This window comes from Scyliorhinus torazame, chromosome 11, assembly GCF_047496885.1.
Source record: "Scyliorhinus torazame isolate Kashiwa2021f chromosome 11, sScyTor2.1, whole genome shotgun sequence".
NCBI lineage: Eukaryota > Metazoa > Chordata > Chondrichthyes > Carcharhiniformes > Scyliorhinidae > Scyliorhinus > Scyliorhinus torazame.
In genome coordinates, this window is record NC_092717.1 from 101,899,748 (window position 1) to 101,922,248 (window position 22,501).

At 44.4% G+C, this 22,501-nt stretch overlaps 1 protein-coding gene across 7 annotated transcripts in view; it reads left to right on the forward strand.

Annotated features, from left to right (window-relative positions):
- stau2 (staufen double-stranded RNA binding protein 2) overlaps positions 1 to 22,501 on the forward strand; it is a 622,240-nt gene that overhangs the window by 212,008 nt on the left and 387,731 nt on the right. For all 7 annotated transcript variants that reach the window (XM_072467549.1, XM_072467553.1, XM_072467552.1 and 4 more), the window contains one exon: positions 13,394 to 13,553. In XM_072467549.1, coding sequence (XP_072323650.1) covers positions 13,394 to 13,553 — 160 coding nt within the window. The remainder of the gene's footprint in view (positions 1 to 13,393; positions 13,554 to 22,501) is intronic.

Consider the following 22,501-nt stretch of genomic DNA (forward strand, 5'->3'; position numbering starts at 1 on the left):
ATCCTCCTTCCACCTTTATTAAAACTAGAAATGGGTGAGTTTGAGATTTAATGTAGGAGAACTAACTCCTGTAATGGCACTGTTAGACTACTTGTATTACTGAAATGATGCCAGCAGAATTTTAAATAAATGATTCTTTCTTGGGATTTGGGCGTTGTCCATCCTTAATTGCCCTTGCTGTCAGAGGCATATATATGTATAAATGAGTTCACCACCTAATTGCTCCTAGTACAGCCATGTAAAAGACGGACAAAATTAGCAGTATTTCACCCTGGTGTTATATAAATCAAGGTGCTTCTTCCAGATACTATTCATGGACAAGTAGAAATCCCAGTGACAACACTGAAAAGCATTTACCATGAAACTAAACCTAAGACTTAAACAGCAACTGAGAAAAGTGAATGACTCCAGGCTACATGCTGTGTTTTCACAGTTTTATGACTTGAGCACCCTGAAGACAGCAAAAACGTACTATTTTTGTAGGTTAGACCGTCATTTATAATGTTTAATTATCACAAAAGGGTTAGGCATTGAGAAACTAATTATAGTCTCAAAATTATGAATTCTATTTTCATAGTGCTTTTTATATGTGTGTTTATATTTTTAACTTTCAAATTGACTCAGAAAATAAAAGTTAATTGATGCCTTTCTGGTTTATGTGTTCATTCACTTCGAGCACAATGGCAATCAATAGGAGGAGCACTAAAAAGACTGTTTTGAATTCTGTAGAGTAATCTTTCACTCGCATACGCGTCATTAAAAGGCTCTTTAAGGCAGACTAGCTTATAATATTTAGAAATGATTGACCTGAATTATAACTGCATAAAATTTGTTCCAGTATTCATAATTAAATATGAACAGAAAATGCTGGACAATCTCAGCAGGTCTGATAGCATCTGTGGCGAGAGAACGGAGCTCACGATTCGAGTCTGGATCACTCTTTATCACAGTTAAATATATAGTTAAGACTGATAATTGGTACAATCACAGTTTTCACAAGAGGTTAATGAAATCATTGAAAATCTATATTGAGTGCGAAGGTGAAAATGAACCACATGCAAAGTTGGAAAGGATTTTGACTCCATAATAGAGTTGGGTAAAAAATTGAGAAAGCTAGTTACCATAATTGAGACTCTGTAGATGGAACAATAGACTTGTCCCTGTGGTGATCTCTGTAGGTGCAAGCACACAAGGGGTTAATGGGTAGATAGCAGCACCACATGATCACCAGAGGGCTGGACCAACAGGGGTATAAAGGGCAGCCACACGGGGTCTCTGTCTCTCTCTCGGGTGTGCTGTGAACAGAAAAACATCAGAATCACATAGATAGTGGAATTACATTTCGTTACAATTGTTAAATCTTGTTATCCAATTCCTAGTTCCCATGTTAAGGTAAAGAACTCACGCATTAATAGTTATAGTTACTCAATAAACCTTTGTTACTGAACGAGTTTGAGTCTTCTTCAACAAGATTCAGAGGACCTCACCATCAGCCAAGGATTGAGTAGCACGTGTTATCGACCATGCAGGTAACACTACATGGTACCACGGAGTGTGTTGGCCTTAACAACGAAAATAGAAACTAGCTAGCTTAGGTTCGACAGACAGGAGAAAACAAAAAAAAGAAACAAAACTCGGTAAGATATTCGGCCAAGGAATGCATCGCTACACTCTGATCTCTCGGGCACAAACCGGTAAGATGGAATCACTTCCAGAACACCTCCGAACCTCTGGTAATCTCCAGTATAATTGGAAGATTTTCCTGCAACAATTTAATTTGTTTCATGAAATTAAGGACATGGCCGCTGCGCCAGATAAAAAAAAAAAAATGCATACCTCTTAGCTGCGGCAGGGAAACCGGCCATGGAGATATATAACTCATTTACCTATGCCGAAGGGAAGGACAAGAATAAGTGGGACACAATTATAAAAAAATTCGATACCCACTGCAAATCGGAGGTGAATGAAACATTTGAACGCTTCAAGTTCACCAGGCATGTACAAAGACCAGGAGAATCATTCAGCAGCTTTCTCACTGACTTAAAGCTGCTGGCCCAATCCTGTAATTATGAGACCCTCCGTGACTCCCTCATCAGAGACCAGATTGTCAGTGGCATTTCTGATGAGGGACTCAGAAAATCTCTCCTTAAGCACAAAAATCTTGATCTTGAAATGGCTACACAACTATGTTCTGCTCATGAAATCACTGAAGCACAATATCAACAGTTTACTTACCGGGACCAAGGCCTCCACCACAAGGTTGGAGCAGTCAGAATGGTGGCCCAGGCTTCTCGAAGGCTCTCCTCTACTGGCAATCCCGCGCGCGGGTATCTGCAAGTGGCCCACACACATGCGCAGTTCGCACGGAGACTGGAACCGGCTGAGAAAGCTACTGAGCATGCGCGAACGTGGCAGGACGGTGTCATGACGTGTCATAACTGCGGACACGCCCACTTAAAAGGGCAATGTCCAGCTTATGGCAAACCGTGCCTGAGGTGTGGAAAGTACAACCACTATGCCTTCAAATGTCGAGCTGTGCTACAGATGACTTCCACGGGACAGCAACTAAGACCCTGCGACGTTCAGAACGTGGCATCTATGGACCGCCAACCAATATTCAATGATTACCTGTCCGAAAACGATGACCTTTCCTATGATGACTCCTACCGTGTGGCCACAGTCACGGAGGAACCTTACATCACCACGCCTCATCCAAAATGTCTGAAAGTGAACAAAAAGGGGTTTAAAGTCTCAAAACAAAAAATTATTTTCCCCAGACACAGAATGAAGCTCGAGCCTCCACTTACACTTAAAGATCACTGCCACAGCACCCTGAAACATACCGTTTGCAACACCCAAAGAGAAGAGCACAATGACAAATCCATAGCAAAAGATTTGTTCATTGACGATGATTACTCAGGAGATGAGTTCCTCATTGGACAAATAGAGCACCATGACACATCCTTGACAAGAAGCGATGATTTGCTCGCTGACGAATGCCACTCAGCCATGGATCAGTTCTCCAGATCTGATGCTCATTGCAGCAGCAACATGGATGCCAAGTCCCATACGAGTCACATGGTGGGAGAATCCAGTACCATGACGACATGGCAGCTCGTCAACAAAATGGATGACAACCCATGTCATATATCATGGCAGAAGGCGACGCCACGCAGAGAGCACAAATTGACTCCACTGAGGGAGTGATACCGGCCCCCATAGCGAGCTCGATAACAAGCTTCAGAATGGCCACAAGCGACGACTCCGGAGTGACAGCCGTGAACGAGGAAGACTATGACGGTCTATCTGCCTTGTATGAGCAGCCAGCAGCAGACATTAAATGTCTACCCACTGATGCATGAGCAATTGCACAAAGACTAAAGTTGGGTACAACTGTGGCTTTATTACGGTCAGATGCGTGGCCTCCTGCTGCAGCTGGCGAAATGGCAGGGCACTGGAGGTCATGCATATTTATACAGTTCTCCCTGGGCGGAGCCAGCCGGCAGGAGCTACCGGCGAACCTGTAGTGCAGGTCCGACCTTACATCTCCTATTACAGTGGATCACCACACCCACTGTTGATCAAAGCAGTGAACAAAACCACAACAACAACAACAGATCTCGTGATTTTGTGACTACGCCGCAGCAGTCACCCAACCCAGCTTGCAAAAAAGATGACATACGGGGTCAACACTGCAAGCACAAAAGAAAGTCCGCTACTAACGTCAACTTACTTCGACCATTCCGATGTCTCATGATGTCCTCACGGACACACATAAACACTGACGGTCACAACGACATGGCGACATCAACACTGCCACCTCAACGACAGGCGAAAGGATCAATCCACCTGATCAAACTCCTACAGTCTGGACTCACAAAGTTTTTCGTTAGAATTGGACTTTTTAAACGTTGATTGACTTTGCACAGTCATTAATACCATCCCATTCTGTACACAGCGTTACTTGTTTTATCTGTTCCCAGTTGACTTAATTTGTTATGTTTGTTTAGTTTTCGTTACACCATACAGAAAACCTGTAGCACATTAAAAAAGGGGAGATGTGGTGATCTCTGTAGGTGCATGCACACAAGGGGTTAAATGGGTAGATAGCAGTACCACATGATCACCAGAGGGCTGGACCACCAGGGGTATAAAGGGCAGCCACACGGGGTCTCTGTCTCTCTCTCGGGTGTGCTGTGAACAGGGAAACATCAGAATCACATAGATTGTTAGTGGAGTTACATTTCGTAACGATTGTTAAATCTTGTTATCCAATTCCTAGTTCCCATGTTAAGGTAAAGAACTCACACATTAATAGTTATAGTTACTCAATAAACCTTTGTTGTTACTGGACAAGTTTGAGTCTTCAACAAGATTCAGAGGACCTCACCATCAGCCAAGGATTGTGTAACACGTGTTATCGACCACGCAGGCAACACTACAGTCCCAATAATGTTAATTTCTCTAAAACTAGAAATTCACAGGAATTCGAGTCTGGTTTACGCTTGGCGACATCTCTGAGGTTCTACCATAATTAACATTTACATCCGTATAAAACATGTTCGTGACGTGAGCCAGCTTACTGTCATTTAGAATTTGTGCAAAAGACCACACAGTTCAGATTGCAACTGATTTCAGAGTTGGCTACTTGTGTCAGTATCGTCAGAATATGAGAAACTATTCAGAATGTGAAACACTAGAATAATTTATAGACTTTCTTTAGATTGATATGAAATTTAAAGGAAGCACCTGTAACAAATTCAGTCCTATTACATACCTTCTCAAGTTCAGTGAAGCCAGTCACTCCCTTAAATGATCTAAGCATCTTATTCAGTGAGCGTTGACTCACACTGTCCTTTACCTACTCATACAATAGCATAACTCGAGAATGTAACAATAATCCCCTTTTGTGATCTGGATACTTGTGTCTTTCGCACACATATCTCTTCAATCTCGCTGAAGGCAGATTTGAGCTAGACTAGGTGAGGCAATGCTTTGTTTGAATCGTTAAGCTGTTTTATTTCACAGTTATGATGAATCTACAGGACAGCAGTTATTTTTTAAAATTTAAAGTATCCAATTATTTTTTTTCCCAATTAAGGGGCAATTTAGCACGGCCAATCCACCTACCCTGCACATCCTTTTGGGTTGTGGGGGTGAGAACCATGCAGACACAGGAGGAATGTGCAAACTCCACGCGGACAGTGACCCAGGGCTGGGATCGAACCTGGGACCTTGCTGCCGTGAGGCAGAAATGCCAATCATTGCGCCACCGTGCTGCCCCTTAAAGGACAGCAGTTCTAATCCGATTCACTGAGATAGATAATTGATTTATTGAAAAATCATCATGGTGGCATGTGCCGAATTGCCGTGATGATATAAATAAAACAAATAATCATCATTCACAATGTAGATATCCATACAGTCATCAAAATAAAAAGAAAGTATTGAATAATAAATAGATTGCACAATTATGAACATTTCATTTTACAAGTAATCGCAATATGTTGCAAAATGCAGGCATATGTTGTCAGATATAACTTGCATAATAATATACAAATCAATACTTTCCCACGTTGGTGAAATATCCTATTTAACCGAAACAATATAATCCCTCCACGCCCTGCCCGACTGCCCAGGGTGAAGCCAACATCCTGCAGTCCAATGTCTTTTGCTGCCTGCCTGGTTCCAGAAGCCCAACTATATCTCTCACTATGTAACAAAGCTTGTCCTTTTTTCAGATTGACAGAGATTGAAATGTTTTCCTGCACAAAAGCCAGAGATACCTTTTGAAATATCCAGGCCTCCTCATGTATCACTTATTGTTTGATTTCTGGGAGAAGCAACAGCCGATTAGAATGTTGACCACATTTCATCTCAGTGTCTCATGAGAATACATTGCTTTTGAATCTCTCAGCACAATGCTTCATCTAAATCTAAATGTTTTTGTGCAACAAATGGTCAAAAGGTGAGAAATGTGATATGCATTTAAAAAGAAAAATTGCCAATATTACCAAAACTGCTTGTTGCTGTAACCTTCTGACTAGTTGATGGATATGAACTTTGGACAAATTGAAGAAAAATACAGGAAATTGTTTGCACTTCAGAGAGACCCAGAGATCTGAAAATTGATGATATTTCTTCCAGTTCTTCCTCTTTCTCTTCTTCCTCCTCTTTCCCCTCTTCTCCTCTTCTCCTTCTACTCCTCTTTCTCCCCTCTTCATTTCCCCCATTTTGCATGGAGTCACCACCAAGCTGGTTCATCATTCTTCTCGATATTTTCATGTCAGTCATCTATTCTACTTCTGGCAGTCCCATCTCCATCACATGCCACACCACATTTCCTGTTCTCCCCCCACCCCCGCTGGCAACAGATAACCATACCATTTCAATGTCTTCTCAGCTACTTTCATCGATACTCCCAGAATCTTCACTGACGCTTTAATGTTAATCCAGTCCTATTGTCAAAATTTAAATATTTATGCACTACGCCTGGCCAAAAGCATGTTCAAAGAGATAGGTTTTAAGGAGCGGCCAAAAAGAGGAGAGATGTAGAGAGGCCGAAAGGTGTAAGACCATAAGATATAGGAGCAGAATTAGGCCACTTGGCCCATCGAGTCTGCTCCGCCATTCAATCATGGCTGATATTTTCTCATCCCCATTCTCCTGCCTTCTCCCCATAACCCCTGATCCCCATATTAATCAAGAACCTATCTATCTCTGTCTTAAAGACACTCAGTGAATTGGCCTCCACAGTCTTCTGTGGCAAAGATTTCCACAGATTCACCACCATCTGGCTGAAGAAATTCCTCCTCATCTCTGTTTTCGTGGATCGTCCCTTTAGTCTGAGATGGTGCCTTCTGGTTCTAGTTTTTCCTACAAGTGGAAACTTCCTCTCCACGTCCTCTCTATCCAGGCCTTGCAGTATCCTGTAAGTTTCAATAAGATCCCCTCTCATCCTTCTAAACTCCCAACGAGTACAGACCCAGAGTCCTCAAACGTTCCTCATACAACAAGTTCTTCATTCCAGGGATCATTCTTGTGAACCTCCTCTGGACCCTTTCCAAGGTCAGCACATCCTTCCTTCGATATGGGGTCCATCCAAAACTGCTTACAATACTCCAAATGGGGTCTGACCAGAGCCTTATACAGCCTCAGAAGTACATCCCTGGTCTTGTATTCTAGCCCTCTTGACATGAATGCTAACATTGCATTTGCCTTCTTAACTGGCGACTGAACCTGCACATTAACCTTAAAGGAATCGCGAACAAGGACTCCCAAGTCCCTTTGTGCCTCTGCTTTCTGAAGCATTTCCCCATTTAGAAAATAGTCTATGCCTAAAGGCCTCTTTCCAAAGTGCATAACCTCACACTTTTCCACATTGTATTTCATTTGCCACTTCATTGCCCACTCTCCAAGCTTGTCCAAGTCCTTCTGCAGCCCCCTTGCTTCCTCAATACTATCTGTCCCTCGACAGATCTTTGTATCATCTGCAAACTTAGCAACAGTGCCTTCAGTACCTACTTCCAGATCATTAATGTATATTGTAAAACGTTGTGGTCCCAGCACAGACCCCTGAGGTACACCACTAGTCACCGGCTGCCATCCTGAAAAAGACCCCTTTACCCCACTCTCTGCCTTCTGCCAGTCAGCTAATCCTCTGTCCATGCTAGGATCTTAACCTGAACACCATGAGCTCTTAACTTATTTAACAGTCTCCTCTGCGGCACCTTGTTAAAGGCCTTCTGGAAATCTAAATAAATCATGTCCACTGGTTCTCCTTTGTCTAACTTCCTTGTTACCTCCTCAAAGAACTCTAACAGATTTGTCAGACATGACCTCCCTTTGACAAACCCGTGCTGACTCAGTCCTATTTTACCATGCACTTCCAAGTGCTTTGTGATCTCATCTTCAATAACAGACTCTAAAATCTTACCAATGATCGAAGTTAGGCTAACCGGCCTATAATGTCCCGTCTTCTGCCTTCCTCCCTTCTTAAACAGTGGTGTTACATTAGCCACCTTCTAGTCCTCTGGAACCCTTCCTGCCTCCAGTGATTCCTGCAAGATCATCACTAATGCCTCCACAATTTCCTCAGCTATCTCTTTTAGGACCCTGGGGTGTAGTCCACCCGGTCCAAGTGACTTATCCACCTTTAGACCTTTCAGTTTCCCCAGAACCTTCTCCTTAGTAACGGTCACTGCACTCACCTCTGCCCCCTGGTTCTCCTGGAGCTCTGGCATCCCAATGGTGTCTTCCACCGTGAAGATTGATGCAAAGTAACTATTCAGTTCTTCTGCTATTTCTTTGTTTCCTATTATTACTTCTCCAGCCACATTTTCCAGTGGTCCAATGTCTATTTTTGCCTCTCTTTTACCTTTTATATATAGGAAAAAAAATCTCTTCCTATCTTCCTTTATATTACTAGCTAGTTTGCACTCATACTTCATCTTCTCCCCCCTTATTGCTTTTTTAGGTGTCCTCTGCTCACTTTTAAAGGCTTCCCAATCCTCTGGTTTCCCACTAATCCTCACCACTTTGTATGCTTTTTCTTTAACCATTATGCTGCCCTTGACATCCCTCATCAGCCATGGATGCCTTGTCCTCCCCTTAGCATGTTTCCTCCTCCTTGGGATGAATTTCTGTTGTGCCTCCCTAATAACCCCCATTGCTGTTCCAAGGTCTTCCCTGCTAGGCTCCTTTTCCAATTAGCTCTGGCCAGCTCCTCCCTCATGTCTTTGTAGTTACCCTTATTTAATTGAAATACCGTTACATCTGATTGCAGCTTCTCCCTCTCAAAGTGCAGGATAGATTCTATTATATTGTGGTCACTGCTCCCCAATGGTTCCTTCACCTTAAGTTCCCTAATCAAGTCTGCCTCATTACACATCACCAAATCCAGAATTGCCTGTTCCCTAGTGGGCCCTGTCACAAGCTGCTCCAAAAAAACATTTCTTAGACATTCCACAAATTCCATTTCTTGGGATCCACTACCAACCTGATTTTCCCAGTCCACCTGCATATTGAAATCCGCCATGATTTTTGTAATATTGCCTTTTTTACATGCCTTTTCTATCTCCTAATTCATTTTCTGCCCCACATCCTGACTACTGCTAGGGGGCTGTACATCTCCCATCAGGGTCTTTTTACCTTTGTGATTCCTCAACTCTACCCACAGATTCTATGCCTTCTGATCCTATATCGCTCTTTGCTATCGATTTAACTTAATTCCTAACTAACAATGCAACCCCGCCAACTTTGCCCATCAATCTGTCCTTTCGATAGGACATATATCCTTGGATATTTAGATCCCAGCCCTGATCCCATTGCAGCCACGTCCCTGTGATGCCCACAACACCGTACCGGCCAATTTCAATGTGCGCAACAAGCTCATTTACCTTGTTCCATATACTGCGTGCATTTAGGTACAACACCCTCAATCCTGCCTTGGCCACCTCCATTTTCACACTCTCCTCAGTCACTGTACCCGGTACTGTGGCCCTTTTTTGATTTTTGACAATGGTTTCTCTGCCTTACACTTTCCCCCTTACTGCTTTTTGTTTCTGGCCCCGTTTTACTTCCCTCTGACTTCCTGCATTGGTTCCCATCCCTCTGCCACATTAGTTTAAACCCTTCCCAACAGCACTAGCAAACACCCCCCCAGGACATCAGTTCCAGTCCTGCCCAGGTACAGACCGTCCGGTTTGTACTGGTCCCACCTCCCTCCAAACCAGTTCCAATGCCCCAGGAATATGAATCCCTCCCTCTTACAACATCTCTCGATCCACGCATTCATCCTATCTGACATTCCTACTCTGACGAGCTCGTGGCACTGGTAGCAATCCTGAGATTACTTCCTTTGAGGTCCTTCTTTTTAGTTTAACTTATAACTCCCTGATTCAGCTTGTAGGACCTCATCCCGCTTTTTACCTATATCGTTGGTGCCTATGTGCACCACGACAGCTGGTTGTTCACCCCCCCCCCCACACACACACACACAATGTCCTGCACCCACTCCGAGATATCCTTGACCCTTGCACCAGGGAGGCAACATACCATCCTGGAGTCTCGATTGCGTCCGCAGAACTGCCTGTCTATTCCCCTTACGATTGAGTCCCCTATCACTATAACACTGCCATCCTGCTTCCTGCCCTGCGCAGCAAAGCAAGCCACTGTGCCATGAACCTGGCTGCTGCCTTCCCCTGGTGAACAAACTCCCTCCAGTATCCAAAGCGGTATCCCTGTTTTGCAGGGAGATGACCGCAGGGGACACCTGCACTGCCTTCCTACTCTTGCTCGGTCTTTTGGTCACCCATTTTCTGTCTCCCTGAGTAATTTTCATCTGCGGTGTGGCCAACTCGCTAAACGTGCTATCCACGACGTCCTCAGCATCTCGGATGCTCCAAAGTGAGTCCATCCGCAGCTCCAGCACCGTCAAGCGGTCTAACAGGAGCTGCAGCTAGACACACTTCTTGCACGTGAAGGAGCCAGGGTCAGTGGACGTGTCCCTGAGCTCCCACATCGCACGCGGGGAGCATGACACGGGTCTGGGATCCCCTGCTATGTCTTAAACCTCAGGTTAACTTATACAAGTACAATTCCAAAAAATGAAAAAAAAAATAGACAAATGAGAATAAAAACTACTTACCAGTCACTTACCAGGGACAAAAAGCACCTCCTCCCCAACCAGCTTTGAATTCCCACCTAGCTTCAAATTCCCAAACTCACTCTTTGCTGTGCCTCACTCTGGCTGTGTCTTCTCTGGCTCACTGGGAGAAGTCACAGGGAGTGAGTTAAAGTTGCTCTTTTTAAATTGGCCTGTAGAGAAGGATTTCCTAGTTTCAAATCTTGACAGCTAAAACACAGCCAGCAGTAGTAGAGTGAAGAAAGGATCCAGGGACCATAATTGAAGAAGTGCAGAGATCTCAAGCTGGAGGACATTGTAGAGATAGGGAGAGATACGATCATGGAGGGAGTTGAAAACAAGGCTGAGAATTTTAACATTGCACTGTTGCCAGTCCAGAAGCTAGTATAGGTCAACAAGCACAATTAATAGGACTTGCAAATTGGGATATGAACAGCAGAGAATTTTGGATGAGTTTAGGCTTGCCTGTGTATATTGTATTTAATGGGTAGCTCTTTCAACAGAGAGGCAACTTGTGTCCATATGCATGATATAGAACATAGAACAATACAGCGCAGTACAGGCCCTTCGGCCCACGATGTTGCACCGAAACAAAAGCCATCTAACCTACACTATGCCATTATCATCCATATGTTTATCCAATAAACTTTTAAATGCCCTCAATGTTGGCGAGTTCACTACTGTAGCAGGTAGGGCATTCCACGGCCTCACTACTCTTTGCGTAAAGAACCTACCTCTGACCTCTGTCCTATATCTATTACCCCTCAGTTTAAAGTTATGTCCCCTCGTGCCAGCCATATCCATCCGCGGGAGAAGGCTCTCACTGTCCACCCTATCCAACCCCCTGATCATTTTGTATGCCTCTATTAAGTCTCCTCTTAACCTTCTTCTCTCCAATGAAAACAACCTCAAGTCCATCAGCCTTTCCTCATAAGATTTTCCCTCCATACCAGGCAACATCCTGGTAAATCTCCTCTGCACCCGCTCCAAAGCCTCCACGTCCTTCCTATAATGCGGTGACCAGAACTGTACGCAATACTCCAAATGCGGCCGTACCAGAGTTCTGTACAGCTGCAACATGACCTCCCGACTCCGGAACTCAATCCCTCTACCAATAAAGGCCAACACTCCATAGGCCTTCTTCACAACCCTATCAACCTGGGTGGCAACTTTCAGGGATCTATGTACATGGACACCTAGATCCCTCTGCTCATCCATATAAAATAAGTATGCAACAGGGGACGTATTGGATACAATAAATGTTCAATTTGTGGCCTAAAATATAAACCACAAGTAATTTGAGATTGGGAAGTAAATCAACAGTTCAATGTTTGCATTTTTAATACCTCTTCCAGCATAATCCTCCATTTAGTTTATATTTTGCATCTTCAATTGCCATAATTATTTTGACCATTGACTGGATTAAAGTGTAGTTTGTAGGTTTCCTCTATGTTCAAATGGCTAAAGGTGTAAAAATGGGTGAGGCATAAAAACCAGAAGGTTCAAGGATTTTGTTTGTGCCAAGCACAAACTCTGCTACCACTACGTTATCAATGGTGTGTAATAATGATGAAGAATGAAGGTGCGAAACCTTCACACTCACACAAAATCAATTTTAACTGGTAACAACAGCCATTTAGTTCGAAAGTGGTATTTAATGCAGGCAACAGGAACAGGGATCTCGCCCACCAGGTCTCCGCTGTGTTGCCTCCTTTGGGGAGGACCTGATGCTATTAAGTACCTCTCAATGGTGGGCCTTTCCTTGGATAAAGGACTCTGGGAGAGGAAACCCACCCTCGCCCAGCCCCCGTACTGCTGGCTAATCAGAGGCCAGCAGCAGTCCATTGCAGGCAGTGTCAGCGGGAGCAGTGGTAATAATTGCACACTTAAGGGCTTCAAATGGCAGCAGGGTAAGAAGGCCATGAGCCTCCCCACCCCACCCAAAAAAAAATTAATTGGGTCAGAGGTGGAAGGGCATACCCACCTGGCACTCTCCTGCCCAATTAAATACCCCCACCTCGGAGGAGGGTATTTACTTCCACCCCTAGATTCGCAAGATAGTTACAGATTAGGTAGCTTGTCCTTTGAAAAGACCCTTTAGCCCACTCATCCCCACCAACACTCAAACATGCACGCTGCACCGTCCAATAATTCCTGGAGTTTCTGTTTTACTCTGGATTCACTCTTCCATCTGAACTACATACTTTCATTCTTTCTTTCCAAATTTAAGATCTGCCTGGAAGAAGCTGGTGACAAAGCCTTTTCTTTATCTGCAAATAACTGGCATTTTGTAACAAATCGGTTTTTCACATACTTTGAGCACTAACAATGTAAAACATTTTAAATAGAACTGCACACTTCAAACTGGTTAAAATACTAAATCAACACTGAGGCAAGAATGTTTTGCATTCCATTGAATGCTCCCTTCTAATTTTTTATGATGTGTGACAGCATCTGACTTTTTTTTAATTTACCTTCCTTCATATGGGGGAAATGCTAGTCCCCACTGGCCATCTCCCATGACAACTTGGCCAAGCTTGGAAACGCCCTCCTTCCGGCATCCCAGTAAATGCTCTGTTTTATCTACAGTTGCAAATACAAGACCAGCTGGCAACAGCTAGCTATTGTTTAATTGTTAATTGTCTCAAAATTCACAAAAGCAAGGTGAAATAAAGTGATCATTGTTAACAAACACAAGGTGAATTATTTTCATGTCTAAATATGGTTGTTGGCTCCCGCTCAACACAGGTACCATTATCCAACTCCCAAACTATTTTACGTCCAGCTGCTTGTGGGGAATACAGAATTTATTGGAGAAGGACGGACCCGTCAAGCTGCTAGACATAATGCTGCTATGAAAGCACTTCTAACTCTTCGGGATGAGCCTATTCCAGAAAAGGCACTTCAGGTAAATACTTTGGAACTGAATCTCTATATTAGCTGCATTAGTTTCATAAGCCATTCTGCCTTAAGAGTGTTGGAGATTTAACAGCAATATGTTTTTTCCCCAAATTTCTCAAGTTTTCTACTATAGGTGTTGGTTCTCACTGGGGTAAAATACAATAAATGTGGGAAGCAGTCTGATACATAATTGAAGTGGTGGCCATCTTCTTGTGTAAGTCTAGACAGTGACTTCCAGCAGTCTTTTCACAGTTGAGCCTACGTCTGTTCTTGACAGAGATTAGGAACAGAAAACCCGGCAATCCTTTTGCCATCTGTTGCCCAAGGTGCAGAAATCCATTGTTATAGTCCAACTGCAGGAGAGTGGAGGGACCAGAAAAACAGCGTGAGAAACAGCAAGCGTTTTGAGAGCAGAGGGGCCAGAAAATATAATATCAATAGAATATAAAATAAGAAGATAACACAAGAATCTCACGTCCATCTGCTCGTCGGGGATCCAGGGGTCGGCGGCCGCCGCGATATTCGTCTCCTGGTACCTGTCGGACTCGGGTCCGAGGTGAAGTCCAACGAATGAGCAACAAATTATGCAGTGAAGTAAATAAGTCTAATAGATAAGATAAGCAGTTGGGAAAGTCAGCAAGGTACATGAGAACGCCTGAGTCTGGACATCTGGTGCCTCATATTCCAGTAAACATCCTGGCCATGGAAAGCTGCCAAGGATCCTTACAGCGAGCAGAATTAACCCATCCCTTACAAATGGCGAGAGTTCTGCTGTGAGACTGTAAAAACAGCACGAGAAACAGCGAGTGTTCTGACAGCAGGGGGGTTAAATAAACTGCGTGAGAAATGGCGTGAGTTCTGACAGCAGAGGGTCTGTAAAAACAGCAAGAGTTCTGACGGCAGAAGGGTTATAAAAACAGCGCGTGAAATGGCGAGAGTTCTGACAGTCACAGTTAGAGAGTCAGAGCCGAGTTAAGAAACAAAACGTGGTGTTACTTTAAATTAAACTCAAATTGATTAGCTAGTGAATATTGATGCTTAGGGACTGAGTCTCAACAACTGGAAGTTAAAAACGCTAAAAATATTAAGTGCTAATAATAAGGAACAAATCAGTAGCTGGTGAGTATTATCTTCTACCGTTTAATTTTAAGTAAAATTTATTACCACGAGTATTGTGTGTTAAGCGTTAGTAGGATTTATCTCAATACTAGTAAGATCAAGTAGTATGAGCAAAGCTTTTTAGCAGTAGCATGGTTAACTAATAAAGAAAGTAATGGCAGGTACTTGTGCACAAAACACAAAGTTAGCACACAGGTTCAGCAGGTAATCAGGAAAGCTAATGGAAAGGACCTTATTTCAAGGGGGTCAGAGTATAAGAGAAGGGAAGTCTTGCAGCGGGCGGGGCGGAAGAATCTAGCCCATTATTTCATTGGAGGTGGTTCAGAGAAGGTTTACTCGGATGATCCCCGGTATGGAGGGACTGTCTTATGAGCAAATGTTAAACCGGTTGGGACTCTACTTGCTGAAACGCTACTCGAGATGCAACTGTAGTGGCTCAAATCTCTAACAATAATGAGTCAAAGTACAGGAGGGAGATAGAAAGTGGAGTGATGTAACGACAACAGTCTCTCCCTCAACATCAGCAAAACTAAAGAGCTGGTCATTGACTTCAGGAAGCAAAGTATTGTACACACCCCTGCCTGTATCAATGGTTCCAAGATGGAGATGGTTGACGGTTTCAAAGTCCTAGGTGTGCACATCACCAACAACCTGTCCTGGTCCACCCACATCGACGCTACGACCAAGAAAGCACAACAGCGCCTACACTTCCTCAGGAAACTAAGGCAATTCGGCATGTCCACATTGACTCTTACTAAATTTTACAGATGCACCATATAAAGCATCCTATCTGGCTACATCACAGCTTGGGTATGGCAACTGTTCGGCCCAAGACCATAAGAAACTACAGAGAGTCGTGAACACAGCCCAGTTCATCACCCAAACCTGCCTCCCATCCATTGACTCTGTCTACACCTCCCGCTGCCTTGGGAAAGTGGGCAGCATAATCAAAAACCTCTACACCAGGGTTATTCTCTCTTCCAACTTCTTCCATTGGGCAGGAGATACAAAAGTCTGAGAACACACACTAACAGGTTCAAAAACAGCTTCTTCCCTGCTGTTACCAGACTCCAGAATGACACTTTTATGGACTGAACTTATGTCTTCACATATCTTCTCTATTGAGTAGAGGCTGGTTTAGCACAGTGGGCTAAACAGCTGGCTTGTAAAGCAGAACAAGTCAGCAGTGCGGGTTCAATTCCCGTACCGGCCTCCCCGACAGGCGCCTACTTGTGACAATACGCGATTATTAGTAGTAGTAGTACTGCACTCCGTATGCTCACCCGTTGCCTGTGCCTATGTATTTACATTGTGTATTTATGTATGTCCTATTTTTTTTCATGTATGGAACGATCTGTCTTGACTGTAATATTTTTCCCTGTACCTCGGTACACGTGACAATCAAACACATCGTAATCCAAAATTTAGAAGAATGAGAGGTGATCTCATTGAAACACATAGGATTCTTAAGATGCATGATAAGGTAAATGTTGAGAAGATGTTCGCTGCCTAAGGGCAGCACGGTAGCATAGTGGTTAGCACAATTGCTTCACAGCTCCAGGGTCCCAGGTTCGATTCCCGGCTTAGGTAACTGTCTGTGCGGAGTCTGCACGTTCTCCCCGTGTGTGCATGGGTTTCCTCCGGGTGCTCCGGTTTCCTCCCACAGTCCAAAGATGTGCAGGTTAGGTGGATTGGCCATGATAAATTGCCCTTAGTGTCCAAAATGCCCTTAGTGTTGGGTGGGGTTACTGGGTTATGAGGATAGGGTGGGGGTGTGGGCTTGGGTAGGGTGCTCTTTCCAAGAGCTGGTGCAGACTCGATGGGCCGAATGGCCTCCTTCTGCACTGTAAATTCTCTGATTCTCATGGGAGAGTCTAGGACCAGAGGGTTTAGTCTCAGAATAAAGGGGTGCCAATTTAAGTCTGAGTGAGGAGGAACTTTGTCTCAGAGGATTGTGACTCTTTGGAACTCCTTGCCACAGAGAGCTGTGGGGGCAGAGTCCTTGTGTATATTTAAGGTTGAGGTAGATAGATTCTTTATCAGTAAGGGAATCTAAGGTTACAGGGTAAGGGCAGGAAAGTGAACATGAGGAATGTTGGTTCAGCCATGATCTGATTGAAAGGCGGAGCAGGCTCGAGGGGCCGAACGGCCTATTCCTGTTCCTATTTTTTATGGTCTTATGGAAATTGCAGAGGAACTGGACATAATCTTTAATTCTTCCTTAAACTCAGGTGGTGCCAGAGGGCTGGAGAACTGCAGACATTACACCTTTGTTCAAATAAGAGTGTAAGGGTGCGATTCTCTGGCCGTGTTTCGCTCAAGCAAGAGCACAATGCGGCCGGAGAATCTCGGGAGAGCTCTCTCTCAGGCTTCCCGGCAGACTCCGCCTGGACACTATGCCCCAGCCCACCCATGTCTAGCAGTGGTGCCTACGCCTGCCCCTCCCCCACGATGCATGCAATGTGCGGCTCACAATGCCCTCTCTGTGTCCCCGCAGGAGAATTTGGCCCACAACAGGCGGGAGATGGCCCTGTCAGGCGGTGGAGTGACAGACATCAGAGTCTTCACCCCCTACGAGCAATGGGCCCTGGAGGTCGCGGGGTGGCTGATGACAGAATTGGCATATGGTGAGGATCCACCGGCCTCTGCCCAGATGACCTGTCACAGTGCCTAGAACTGGAACAGTACTCCAACCAGCACTCCTACCAGTGACACTTAAGCCTGACATATTTGATATAGTGCTGCACAATATACTTTTGAGCAAAGTTAAAGCTCATGAAATGAAAGGGAAAGTAGCAACATGGAAATTTGCTGAGTGACAGGAAACAGCAAGTAGTGGTTAATGGATATTTTCCAGGATGGAGAAGAGTTTGTATTGGAGTTCCCCAGGGGTCAGTGCTGGGACCCTTGTTTTTCCTGATATCTATTAATGATCTCAACCTGGTGTACAGAACACAGTTTCAAAATTTGGTCACGATAAAAAATTTGGAAACCTGTGAACTGTGAGGAGGATAGTGTGGAACTTCAAAAGGATATAGATACGTTGTTGGAATGGGTGGTCAGGTGGCAGATGAAGGGTAGGGAATGGCACAATCTAATTTGCTAATTTGGAGAGCGAGTGCAGACACGATGGGCCGAATGCCCTCCTTCTAAACTGTAACAACTCTGATTCAATGACATACCATAGTTTCCATAGTCTAAGACAGTGACAGATCTGTTTACTGTGAGCAGAAAACTGTTAGTGACCAACTACCACCCCAAATTTCCAGTTGTTCAGAAGCTTTAAGACATATTGAGTGCAGCAGTGGCCAACACTGTTGGTGCAATCTTTAGTTTCTCTGATGCCACGATGGACATGGTGTCTGGCAACGACCCAAGGATACATTGGAAAACTGTTCCAGGATATGTTGAACGATGGTCCATCAACCACATCACATTATCACCTCAACAACCTCATTTTAATGAATGATTAAACATATGGTCAGACATTGATCAAAAAGTGTTTGGAAATGGGCAAGGTACCCCAGTTGCTTTCTTGCGCAATGCCATGAGACTCCAGATTACCATCACCTGCTGAAATTCTGTTTGTCGACCGGTGAGAACCACACTGCAAAGCTATAATCTCACTGACTCACCTTTGATCACAGAGAATGAGATGAAAGACACAGATACCATGAATCTGGGTGAAGAATTACTGCCACTATATGTTGGTCAGAAGGTGAGGGTCCCACACCAGTAAGAATAGACATAGATCCCATCGGAAGTGTCCAAGGTGTGCAAAAAACCCCATTCATGTGAGGTGATGACACCAAATGCCGTATGCAGGTGAGCAACCAGCATTGCCTACACATTTCTGCACCTTTTACAGATGAAGAGACAGCAAGCAGCGCAGTGAAAACTGAGGACTATCCTTCCAAATTCAATCTTCAGAAGGAGAGGGTGAACAGTTCAAGAACACACACACATGTTTGCCTCAAGTTCTGTTTGAGTCAGCTTGCGGCCAGCACGATTCCAAATGTAGACAGTAACTTGAAGAAGAGTGTACCAAATGTTCTTGTTACAGTTGAATATTTTATGTATATAGTGTATTACTGTCAAATTTCTTATATTGCATTAAGGGCTGCTTATTATTATAGTATAATGTTATACTATGTGGGGTTTTTATTTAAAGGAAGACGTTGTTGTGATAGTGTATTTGTTAGTATGTTAAGTATAATAATTAAATATCCTCTTTTGCTAATATATATGTCAGCACAGGAAGTGATGAGGTACCATGTGATTCAGTTCTCTAACACAATCAGTTAACACGTGTAAGCTGGAGCAACAAAATGTTTTCATTAAAGCTCCCATGTTCAACCTCTATGCCTGGCCTTCAACTTCACTTTTATTAATCTGGAACGAAATAATACAACCGCATGTTCCCGGGATCAAGTACTGTTCAATAACTGATTCCTGGCAGGTTCGTGAAAATGGTACGGGGTTGAATATTATTCCAGCCCTGTAGGGAAGAATCTTCCATTGATAGCAAGGCCAAGGGTGTGATCACAATGTATGAGAAATTAGAGGTAAATAAACTCCTCAACAAAGTAGGCAATAGGAAGACTTTAATGCATGCCAGAGAGGCTAACCTGCATCTTAAGCTATCTGGGTTAAAATTAATGGGGTGGGTTTTTTGGGTAGACAATATGCAGTCCATGATGAGACAAATAGAAACTCTATTTGGGTACATATTTTGGTGTTTGTTTTAAAGATGTTGTAACCCCGGAGATGGGTACATCTGTACGTCACACACTAAGGTGGCCAGAAGAAAAGAGTGGTGTGTGCGGGCTGAAATCTTGAGGGTAGAAGATTGCATACATAAGTGGGGTGAAACTGCCCTTGAAACCAGCTCCAAGTGGGGTGAAACTTTGAAGTGGGTTTGGACCAAAGGGACTGAATGGATCTTGACAAAAAATGAAGTGTTGAGTGATGTAGATTGGCAAACGTAGAGCCCATGTAGCTGGTGAGAAGAACACAAGTGAAATCAAAACAGAAAATGTGGGAACTACTCAGGCAGCATTTGTGGAGAAGAAACAAATTTAACGTTGCATGTCAATGAGCTATCATAAGAACTGGAAAAGCTAAAGAGGGTACCTTTAGTGCGGAGCTGCTGATTGGCTGTTGCTGGGGGAATTTGCATACGTCCGTGTGCTAACCCTAACTTGAAGGTGTACCTCAGCAAGAGACCCTAGCTTTTCAAATGAAGACAAGCATCCAGCAGAGGGCAGTAGTGCAGAGCTGCTGATTGGCTTTTGCTGGGGGAATTTGCATACGTCCATGTGCTAACCCTAACTTGAAGGTGGTTTGTGGAGGAGCTGTTGTCAAGTGACACTTAAACCCGAAACACTTCTTCAGTGTTTCCCTCCCTACCCCCTCCTCTAACCAAAAAACAACAACCGCTGTAAAGATCACGAGGAAGGCTCGAGGGCAGGTAGAAGTCTAAATAAGTTGAACCGTGACGTCACAGCCTGCAGGTAAGGGACTGGCAGGTGACTGGTAAGTAGTTTTTCTTTTATTTTCCCTCGGGTGTTATCGTGCGGAGCGCAGAAGTTGCTGAGTGAGTGCTTGCTGAGAAGGGGAGTGAATAACAGGTAAGCTCTTTCTTTCTTTTTCTTTTTTTATCTAGATGGGATCGCAGGGAAGGTAGTGCAATGTTGCTCCTGCAGAATGTTTGAGGTGAGGGACGCCGTCAGTGTCCCTGCTGATTTCATCTGTGGGAAGTGCACCCATCTCCAGCTCCTCAGAAAACGCATTAGGGAACTGGAGCTGGAGCTGGATGAGCTTCGGATCATTCAGGAGGCAGAGGTGGTCATAGATAGATACTTCACGGATGTAGTTACTCCGAAGAATAAAGATAGATGGATGACGGTGAGAGGGGCTGGGAGGAAGCAGTCAGTACAGGGATCCCCTGTGGTCGTTCCCCTTAGTAACAAGTATACCGCTTTGGATACTGTTGGGGGGGGGACTTACCAGGGGTAAGCCATGGGGTCCAGGTCTCTGGCACAGAGTCTGTCCCTGTTGCTCAGAAGGGAAGGGGGGAGAGGAGTAGAGTATTAGTCATTGGAGACTCCATAGTTAGGGGGATAGATAGGAGATTCTGTGGGAATGAGAGAGACTCGCGGTTGGTGTGTTGCCTCCCAGGTGCCAGGATGCGTGATGTCTCGGAACATGTTTTCGGGATCCTTAAGGGAGAGGGGCAGCAGCCCCAAGTCGTGGTCCACATAGGTACCAACGACATAGGTAAGAAAACGGATAGGGATGTAAGGCAGGAATTCAGGGAGCTAGGGTGGAAACGTAGATCTAGGACAAACAGAGTTATTTTCTCTGGGTTGTTACCCGTACCACGTGATAGCGAGACGAGGAATAGGGAGAAAGAGGAGTTGAACACGTGGCTACAGGGATGGTGCAGGAGGGAGGGTTTCAGATTTCTGGATAATTGGGGCTCATTCTGGGGTCGGTGGGACCTCTACAAATGGGATGGTCTACACCTGGACCAGAGGGGTACCAATATCCTGGGGGGGGGAAATTTGCTAGTGCTCTTCGGGAGGGTTTAAACTAGTTCAGCAGGGGCTTGGGAACCTGAATTGTAGCTCCAGTATACAGGAGGTTGAGAGTAGTGAGGTCATGAGTAAGGTTTCAAAGTTGCAGGAGTGTACCGGCAGGCAGGAAGGTGGTTTAAAGTGTGTCTTCTTCAATGCCAGGAGCAAGCGGAATAAGGTGGGTGAACTTGCAGCATGGGTTGGTACCTGGGACTTCGATGTTGTGGCCATTTCGGAGACATGGATAGAGCAGGGACAGGAATGGTTGTTGCAGGTGCCAGGGTTTAGATATTTCAGTAAGCTCAGGGATGGTGGTAAAAGAGGGGGAGGGGTGGTATTGTTAGTCAAGGACAGTATTACGGTGGCAGAAAGGACATTTGATGAGGACTCATCTACTGAGGTAGTATGGGCTGAGGTTAGAAACAGGAAAGGAGAGGTCACCCTGTTAGGGGTTTTCTATAGGTCTCCGAAAAGTTCCAGAGATATAGAGAAAAGGATTGCAAAGATGATTCTGGATAGGAGTGAAAGCAACAGGGTAGTTGTTATGGGGGACTTTAACTTTCCAAATATTGACTGGAAACGCTATAGTTCGAGTACTTTAGATGGGTCCGTTTTTGTCCAATGTGTGCAGGAGGGTTTCCTGACACAGTATGTAGATAGGCCAACGAGAGGCGAGGCCATATTGGATTTGGTACTCTCTAATGAACCAGGACAGGTGTTAGATTTGGAGGTAGGTGAGCACTTTGGTGATAGTGACCACAATTCGATTACGTTTACTTTAGTGATGGAAAGGGATAGGTATATACCGCAGGGCAAGTGTTATATCTGGGGGAAAGGCAATTATGATGCGATGAGGCAAGACTTAGGATGCATCGGATGGAGAGGAAACCTGTAGGGGATGGGCACAATGGAAATGTGGAGCTTGTTCAAGGAACAGCTACTGCATGTCCTTGATAAATATGTACCTGTCAGGCAGGGAGGAAGTGGTCGAGCAAGGGAACCGTGGTTTACTAAAGCAGTCGGAACACTTGTCAAGAGGAAGGAGGCTTATGTAAAGATGAGACATGAAGGTTCAGTTAGGGCGCTCGAGAGTTACAAGTTAGCTAGGAAGGACCTGAAGAAAGAGCTAAGAAGAGCCAGGAGGAGACATGAGAAGTCTTTGGCAGGTAGGATCAAGGATAACCCTAAAGCTTTCTATAGTTATGTCAGGAATAAACAAATTTCTAGGGTAAGAGTGCGGCCAGTCAAGGACAGTAGT